The sequence below is a fragment of the Cebus imitator genome, unplaced genomic scaffold (genome assembly GCF_001604975.1).
Source record: "Cebus imitator isolate Cc_AM_T3 unplaced genomic scaffold, Cebus_imitator-1.0 Scaffold678, whole genome shotgun sequence".
NCBI classification, from domain to species: Eukaryota; Metazoa; Chordata; class Mammalia; order Primates; family Cebidae; genus Cebus; species Cebus imitator.
In genome coordinates this window covers 281,638-291,354 of record NW_016107993.1, presented here as the reverse complement: position 1 = coordinate 291,354, position 9,717 = coordinate 281,638, and the positions used below count along the sequence as shown (strand labels likewise).

The following is a 9,717-nucleotide window of genomic DNA, read 5'->3' as shown; positions in this document are numbered from 1 at the left end:
CAAGAAAAAAAAAAAAAAAGATGATTACTGAAAGGAACTGGGTGCTTTGCTTAGAGCAAACAAAATAGTATCTGATTTCAGTTTCCTTTTAACCCTATAGGTTACTTCTTCAGTCTTACCACTCTAACCTGTATCTAATGCTGCTGAAGTTTTATTTTCTAACTTCTAGAGAATTTTGCAATGTAGATAATACAAAAACTTTTTAGGTCATTTTGCAAATTGTTTTAAGTTACTTGCTAATCATTTACACCTCTTGAACTAGACTAGATATTTGGACAGGAAGAGAGTGTGAGTTACGTTAGCCTTCTCCCCAGTGAGCTCCTTGTTTTCTTTCTTAGAAAGACATCACCTTATTACACATTAGACCAGTAGACAGGCCAAGCGGAAGTTGAGAACTCCTTGCCCCAGCCCCCCGCAATCCACATATGGCCAGAGTTTCCTTAGAAGTACCTGGAACATAACAGTTTTTCTGCCTTTGTGCAGAAGTGATACTAGTAACTTAAATGACTTACCAAGGAAAGCTTTTTATATTTATTACTGTGGTTCAGGAATCTCCCAGAGGCAAGACTATGGAACATAGAAGCAAAAAGCAGTGCATTTGGGATATTTAGGTAATTGGAAACACAAAAGCAAAGAACCTGGAGTTACAGGAAAGATAGAAAATAGTTTCCTTTTTGCTTTTAGATTCCCACGGTCAATATTAAATAGTGAAGCAAAGCAGTCCACTGGATAAATTCATATGCTATTCTGCAGCAAAATTAGGTTCAATCAACAAGGAAGCCTAACTGTTTATTCTTCCTGCAGGCTCGGCCAGTGGATTACCCTAAGGACTACCTTTCTCATCAGGTTCCCATATCATTCCACAAACACTGGAACATCGATCCAGTGAAGGTGTATTTTACATGGTTGGCACCCAGTGAGGAACACAAAACCGGGCAGGAGACACAGAAAGGTTTGAGAGAGGAGTTATAAAGCAGGGTGGCCTATGGGCATAGCCTGCGCAGGGAACAGAGTAGAGACTGGCCTCGCCCTGCTGTGCTGTGCTCACAGCACTTCTGTCTGCCACATGGCATTGGATGCTTCCTGACTTTAGGGCGATATTTTGTGTATGGTATTTTTTGACAGAGGAAGAAAAGGGGCCATAGGAGAATCATTGTTTCTGGGAAATAATCACTTGCTTTTGACTTACACAGTTGTTGTAACGTGTAGTGATGACTGTGTATTCTCCAAGCTGTGATACAGCAGTTTTATTATTGTCACAGGAAAATAAGTGGTACCAGAAGTCCCTTTCCTGTTCTCTCTCTCCATTATAATGGAAATTTCAGTTGAGCATGAGCCTGGAGAGATGTGACTGTCTACAGTTCTATTTGTATGTATAAAAAGAAGAGTGAAAGTCTTTTGACATGGATATTACAATGGTATGAACTTTTAAATCATATTATTGATGATGAAAATTATTTCCTGGGAACTCAGTAGGAATAATGCTGTATTAAGGAATAATACTGTACATAAAACGTCATGAAAGTCTAGATATGAAATCCCCTGAAGTCTGTAATCATGGTGGTTATGTTTTATCTATTCCTTTGCTGTTTGTGCCTCATAAAAAGAGAATGAGGCCTTCTGCTAGAGCTTCCTATTGCTTTAGAAGTTCGTCTGTGTTCCATGTCTCCCTGAAGCCCTATCTTTATGGCCTACTTGTAACATGAAAGTGTAGTGGATGCTGCCAGGAAATAGTGTCCTCAACAATGGTGACGTGTTTAAGTCAGCCAGCTCTATGTGAGTCTCAGGAAGTGAATTAAATTTGGACCTTATGTTTTACTTTTTTTTTTTTTTTTTTTAATGTTACTTAATGACTCTCCTGACTCAGAAGAGAAACCCTTTATGGAAGGACGACATGGTATCTGGCAATTTCTCTGGGTTTCCAAAAAATGACATTTGAACACAGTATTTTGAAACAGCTCTAGTTTTCAAATTGTATCTTTAATATACAGTAATTTAACATATTCAGTATTATTGTATAAAAAGCACTCTGTTTCAAATTATCCAGTTCAGTTTTTGTAAAGGTATTTGCATAAAATTTGATTTAATATGTCTTAAACTAATATTGGTACAGTAAAGTACTTTTTTTTTTCTTTTTAATAAAAACTGTTACTTGTTAACTTTGCTTATAATGCTTTTTATAGCCAAGCACAAAGTTTAAAGCCATACCACCAAAAGTACCTGTGTGTTAATATGTTTTTCTTGTAGCATAGATTTGACTCATTTGTAAAATGATGTAATAGTACTTAACATTTTTCCAAATTAGCAAGTACCAGATCTAGTGTGTTGCAGTGATAACACAATGCATTGGATTCAGTTTTGTGAAAATGGATTATGTGGCCCGTCCAAGGAATGTATCAGGGATGACCAGCTGATGAGAGGCTCCACAAGGATTTCTAGATCGCATCAAACTTCTACTGATGGCCTCAAGCTTTGTCATTGTAACTGAGATTGTTGTCATTGCTAACATGGTAGTCACCTTCATGTCATCTATAATAATACTTCTGGAGAGCCTGGCTGCCTGTACCAGTGGAAAAGAGTCTCCAGTTCTTCTGCTCTGGCCTACTAAGTGTTACCACTGAGAGAACGGCATGTTCATTTGAAAGGATTGAAGCTGGCATTCACATATGAAGATCTGTGTCAAGCTTTCTTCTGTGGTCTGATCAGTGCCTTCTACTGATACCGGGGCACATCCTCTGGTACGTTTAAGTGTTTTGTTAATTATGTTTACTTTTTGGAACTGTGTAAATCTAACCACAAATAAAAGATCTTTGTGTAAGTTTCTGATTTGTCAAATATTGTGTTCATTAGTCTAGACTGGGAATGGGGAGGCGAATGGGGAAAAGGAATGAATGAAATCAAAGAAAAAAGTTGGCAGCTTGGTAAATACAGTTTCAAGAGAGAATAGTTACTTCAAAGCTACCCTTTTAAGAGGAAACCATTAGAAGTTGACAGTATGTTTATATAAAGTTTATAAAGCCATTATGTTTTATTAGATAACAAATCAGGGGTGTTATTTTACAATCGACTCCCATCCAAAGAACTCAGTTTTGAGTCTGACATTTCCAGGACCAGTTATTGTCTTATTTACGTTTCCTTTGCTTTGAAATAGGGCTTTCCTTCCAAATGGCTATTTTTAGGCTAAGGATGTTAACATCAGGGATTTATGTGTGGAACAACTGGAATGTCATTTTTGCTTTTAAGCTATTCCTGATGATATAGCCAAAGCAGGTTGTCTATGTAGAATTTTTACATCTTGCAGCTAAATCGGAAATCCAGACATGAAAATAACCTTTATAGAATGCTTGGGAGCAGAAAACGATAACATGCTAAGTTACAAATGATGCTATATATGGGTTTGTAAATATCAGTGCTTTCTGTATTTCTGGGTTTACTGAAAACCTCTCACGCTTCCACATCTCTGTGTATTATAGTGATGTATATTTTCTCAAAAATTAATATAGTTGACATCTTCAGAATGTTTCTGTTGTCTTCCATTCATAATCAGAAATGTATTTTCTGTGGAATAAAGACTTCATAATGTAATTAAAAGTTGAACACTTTCTTACAAAGGAAACTCTAGGCCCAGATGGTTTCATCAGTGATTTTCTCCAGGCATCTAAAGATGAAATACTGTGTTTATGTAACGTAAACTCTCAGAGCATAATGAAAAAGAAAACATTTCCCAACTGAATTTGAGACCCAAATTTCTCTGACACCAAAATCTGACAATAGAAAATCACAGACCAGCACCTTTCATGATCCTAAACAAAATGATCAGCAGTATGTAAAAAGAGGATACATAAAAAGGATAGAAACTTATGACCAAATGGGTTTATCCCAGGGTCGCAAGACTGCTATAACATTCAAAAATCAAGTAATTCACCATATTAATAGAATAAAGGAGAAAAATTGTATGACCATTATAGTAGCTTCACAAAAAGGAAAAACAAAGCATTTGACAGAATTCAGCCCACCATGTAATTCTCAGAAACTAGGTAAATTCCTCAATACAATAAAGAGTATCTACAAAAAACCTATCATAATAATACTTTCATGTTGAATTATATCTCCCCCTAAATTTGGAGGAAAGACTAGAATGTTCACCTTTACTACTTCTATTCAACATTGTTTAGGATATCCCAGTCAGGGCAAAGAAAAGAAAACTGTAATAAAGAGTAAAGAGAAGTAAAAAGTTATTTACAGATGACTTGATTGCATACAAACAGAATCCAAAGTATCTTATAATGAATTTAGTAAGATCACTAGATACAGGCTGATACAAAAAATTATTTTTACATACTAACAACCAACAATTAGAAAATAAAATTAGGAAAACTGTGTTATTTACAATGGTTTAAAAAATATGAAATACTAAGGAAGTAGATCTTAAATGTTACTGCCACCACCAAAGGAAAAAAATGTGAGAGAATGGATGGATATGTTAATTGGCTTGATTGTGGCAATCATTCCACAATGTATACATATATACAGTCATGTTGTACATTGAGTATATACACTTTTATATGTCAAATATACCTCAGTAAAGCTGGGAAATATTAGCAAATATCTAGAAATAGTTGCAAGACCTCAACACTGAAAACCAGAAAATAGATTAAAAAGGAACTAAGATTTATCATTTTATGTACTGAAATATTCAATATTGTTATGACTACAATTACCTCAAATTGATCTATAGTTTTAGTTTCAGTAAAAATCTCAGACTTTTTTGTGTGTAAAAATTGACAAGTTGGTTCTAAATATAGAAAGAAATGCAAAGGACCTAAAATAGGCCAATTATGATAACCAAAATTCAAAGATTTACATTAACAGATTTCAAGACCTACGAAAAAACTACTGGAGTGTTTTACTGGCATGAGGACTGAAGGTAGATAAATTGAACAGAATCCATACATATATGATTACTTGATGTAAGGCAAAGGCAATACATGCAATTCATGAGGGAAATGTAGAGAAATAAGAGAAATTGTCAATGAATGTAGAGAAACTAGATAATCCACATGGAACAATATGAAGCAACTACTAATGCAGATTACAGCCGTTAGATTCAAAGATTAAGCTATAAAGCATCTAGAACAGTACTTTTCAACTGGGGGCCTTTTAGCCCTGGGAGACATTTGGCAAGGTTTTTGATTGCCACAACTGGAAGGAGCTGCTACTGGCATCTGGTGAGTGGGCCAGAGATGCCATTAAACACCCTACAGTGCACAGGAGAAGAATTAACAAGAATTATCTAGCCCCAAATGTCAGTACTGCCAGGGTTGAGAAACACTATTCCAGAGGAAAACTAGACTAGAATATCTTCATTATCTTAGGTAAGCAATGAAGTATTAGGTAATAAAAAGGCAGTGTCTAGGGCCAGTGTGGTATCTCACACCTGCAATCTCAGCATTTTGGAAGGCTGAGGCAGGAGGATTGCTTGAGATGAGGAATTCAAGACCAGCTCAGGCAACATAATGAGACCCTGATTCTACAAAACAAACACAATGAGACCCTGATTCTACAAAACAATAACGACAAAACACTATCTACAAAATTAAGAAGTGGATATATTTGATTTTATTTTAAACAAAACTTTTTTTCTATCAAAGGAAAGGAAAAGGCAAGTTACAGACTGGAGACGATATGTATGACATATCTAATGAGGACTCTGTAGAAGACAACTCTAAAATAGTCCCCATGATCCCTGACCCCTGGTATTCATACCTGTGTGTAATCCTCTCCCCTTGAGTTTTCATGGGACCTGTGTGACTTGATTCTAACCAATAGGATATGGCAAAGGTGGTGGGAGGTATGTGATTATGTATGTGATGCTGTTTCAGAAACCTGTAGTATTCATCTCATGAGGAGATACTCTTCCTTGTTAGCGTTGAGGAAAAAGGTAGTCATGTTGGGAAAGCCCACGTGGCAAGAAACTAAAGGTAACCTCTAGGCAACAGGCAGCAAGCAGCAGACTGGAAAGCGGATATACCACGGGGACTGCCACCACATGAGTTTGGAAGAAGACCCTTCCCCATTTGAGCAAAAGATGAGACCACAGCCCTGGCCAACACATCTATTGCAGCTTTGTGAGAGATCCTAAAGCAGAGGACCCAGCTAAGCCATGCTGAGACTCTTGACCCGTAGAAACTGTCAGATAAATGTATGTTTGTTTGTACCCCTAAGTTTGTGATAATATTGCTAAGCAGTAGTAGATAAATATAGGTTAATAGCCAATACACCAGCTACAAATTCAAGAACACAAACCAGTCAAAAATGTCCAAAAGATTTGAACAGGCACTTCACAAGACAGGAAATACAAATGGCCAACACATGTATTTTGAGTGTTCAGCATCGTTAATGAGATCACACATAAACCCACCATGAGACATGCTACACAGTTACAACAATGGAAAAACTAAAGAGACTTCATACTTTCGAGTGTTGACAAAAATGTGAAGCATCTATCGAATTCTTAGAAAGTATTGCTTAAGAGTACTAAATGAACAGCCACACTGCAAAACCATTCAGCATTTTCTACTAAAGCAAACCAAACGTCTATGGCAGGATTCGGCTAACTGCAGCCCATACTAAACTCAAGATGGAGTAAAGACTTAAATGTAAAACCCAAAACTATAAAAACCCTAGGAGAAAATCTAGGCAGTACCATTCAGGACACAGGCACGAGCAAAGATTTCATGATGAAAAAGTGAAAAGCAATTGCAACAAGAACAAAAATTGACAATTGAATGTAGTCAAAGAGCTTCTGAAGAGCAAAAGTAACTATCATCACGGTGAACAGACAACCTACAAAATGCGAGAACATGCAATCTATCCATCTGACAAAGGTCTCATATTCAAAGCCTACAAGGAACTTAAACACATTTACAATAAAAAAAAAAGATCCCATTAAAAAGTGGGCAAAGGATGAACAGACACTTCTCAAAAGAAGCCATACATGCGGCCAACAAACGGGAAAGGGAACAACACGTACTGGGGTCTGTTAGAGGTGGGTGGTTATGGGAGGGAGAGCATCAGAAAAAACAGCTAATGCATGCTGGGCTTAAAACGTAGTTGTTGATTTGATAGCTGTGGCAAACCACCATGGCACACGTTTACCTATGTAACAAACCTGCATCTCCTGCACATGTATATTGGAACTTAAGATAGAATAAAAATGCTTGGCAAAACTTAACAATGTGTATTGGAGGGGAAAGAAGTTGAAGCTGACAGTAATGTTCACACTCCCAGTCTTGTCCTAAAAAAGATTTGAAGAGGGAATTCCTGAAGTCTTTGCAAAGGAAATGATTTGAGTTTCCGTGATCCATGCTTCCACAGAGTTTGTGTTCTGGAAAACTTTCTCTGACCTTCCTTTTGAGAAGCCAAAGCCACCACCCAATGGAGAGAGCCAAGTAAACCGGCTGTTGCTGCAACCTCAGCGAAGAGGAATGCCTTCACAACTGTTTGGGGAGAATTGCCTGCACAGAAGAGATGGAACTCAAGAAACTGGTTTCCAATCTAAAAGCGTCAGATTTTAGAAGGCCATGAGCCTGTAAGCGTGAAATAGAGACTGGAAAGTTTTATAAAATGGGTGTGATAGTAGTTCTGCCTGTGATTTAGGCTGGGAATTTTTATTCTGGGCAGTCCATTTGTGTGTGTGTGTGTGTATTATACTTCTTGCCAAGTCTGCTTGTCTCTAAAAGAAAAGGAATTTTCTAGGGAGCTTGTTAAAGGGGTGTTAGATGATCATCTTCACAATGGCAAGTAAGGAAGCTATAAGTAAGGATGACTTAAACCACTTGCTATACTGCCTAAACCATGGACACTTGTGAAGAATGTTTTCTTTAAGGCGAAAGAGAAGCTCTGGGAAAGGGAGTTTCTCCTGCTCTAATGGTACCCTCTGTTTCCAGTGGAGACCATTAATGTGATTGATGAGAAGGCAGGAAGTCATCAGGCGCTTCAGCTACTATTAAGAAATATGATAGCGGCCCTGGAGCTTGCATATTATTTGTCAAATTAAATATAGGTTTGTTGATTAAATACCCAGGAGAATCATGGCTTTACCTCTTTCCTCTGAAAATGTAGTGAAAATACAAAGAAAGGTTTTTTTTTTTTCCCTCCAGTAGTATAAAGGTCTGTTTATTGTATGCGAGTATTGCTTCTTGGCTCCCCTTGAATAATTGACAAGCCTGGCTCTTAAGGATGTTCTCAAATTAATGTTGAGTGACAGATACAAAGATTGGGAGGTGGCTCAGGTGCAGGTTGACTATGAGAGAGAAGCCTAGTTGAACCTGAGGAAGTGCTGCATCAGCAAAATGCAACATTAAAACTTCTGTAGTTAAAAAATTACACGTCTTAGCAACTTGAGTTTTTTTAGGAATAATTCCGAAAAACGATGAACAAATTCATAATTGAGAAGGTCTTGACAAGTAACATCGGGATTTATAGAAATTATCAAGTTGCCTGGTGCTTAAATTACCATGCAATTGTTTAATATCAGTGGAGACTGGTTTCCTGCCAGCAGGGAATCATCGTGGGTACCTAAACTAAACGTTCCACACACACACGAGGGATAGCTGTGTTCTTGGTCCAAGTTTAAGTCAAGATTAGAGTATTCTGGATTCAAGATACAGAATCCCACATCAGATTGAGATGCTATTGAGAGCAAACAGCCTCAACAGTACCTGGACCCTTCCTACTTTTTAGAGTAACAGGATTTTTGTTTTTTTGCTATTGATTGATTATTGAGTATTACAGATTTTTATGTATTATGTTTTCATCATTTCCAGTCATTCATTTTGATGCTCAGTGTGTTCCAAATTTGACCAGTGGTTGCCCTTAAGCTGGCTCTTGGGTTCTTCTGACATGACCTGTTAGTACATGGGTACTTCTGTGCTTTCTAGAACAAGGACCACCTACTTTATTCCCTGTCCCAAACTGGGAACCAGTCAGGTTCCATTTGGTAGCATAATAGCAGGATGGTATTTTGAAACCAAAACCTTGGTGTTGGATGCTATATGAATGTCATGGCGTCACCAATGACACATGCTCATCAAAATGTCTAACTTGAATCCTGTCAAGCCTTTAGAACTTCCAGTTTACTGGAAATGTGAGGAAGAGAGGAACAAGTTAGAAGTGACATGGATGAAACAATCAGACAAACCCAGACTGTGAGGTAGTGTACTTGGCTTGGGATAGAAAAGAAAGAAACCAACCTGACTTGGTTTCTTTAATGAGTCAATATCAAACACCCAGGAGAATCATGTGGCGAGGGCGGTTGGAGATTTAGAAAGACTAAAGAGATGTAACAAAAGCAAGATGGGGTCATTAATGGAATCCTGTTTTGGAAAAAATGTACTATAAAATAATTCTGGGGACTGTTAGGGAACTTTTAATATGGACTTAGATTATATTAGATAGTTATTGTCTCAAAGTGTGACAATGGTATTCTGATTGCTTAGCTGAATATTTTTTGGCGATATGCACTAAAGTTTTTAAGGGTGAATGTAATGCTACCTGTGGCTTATTTAAAATGATTTGACAACAAAAACTAAAATGAAATGTTGCATAACAATAAAAATATAACCTATATTATGTACATGTGAAGCCGATGTGGGAAACACTGTGGAAGAGCTGTTGAATCTAGGTGATGGCTATTTATTGTACCATTACTCCTAC

At 37.2% G+C, this 9,717-nt stretch overlaps 1 protein-coding gene across 2 annotated transcripts in view; it reads left to right on the top strand.

Annotated features, from left to right (window-relative positions):
* The window catches only part of B3GLCT (beta 3-glucosyltransferase), a 113,025-nt gene extending 110,204 nt beyond the window's left edge, over positions 1–2,821 (top strand). For both annotated transcript variants that reach the window (XM_017518390.2, XM_037734856.1), the window contains exon 15: positions 805–2,821. In XM_017518390.2, coding sequence (XP_017373879.1) covers positions 805–972 — 168 coding nt within the window. In that variant the 3' untranslated portion in view covers positions 973–2,821. The remainder of the gene's footprint in view (positions 1–804) is intronic.
* The last annotated feature ends 6,896 nt before the right edge of the window (positions 2,822–9,717 follow it).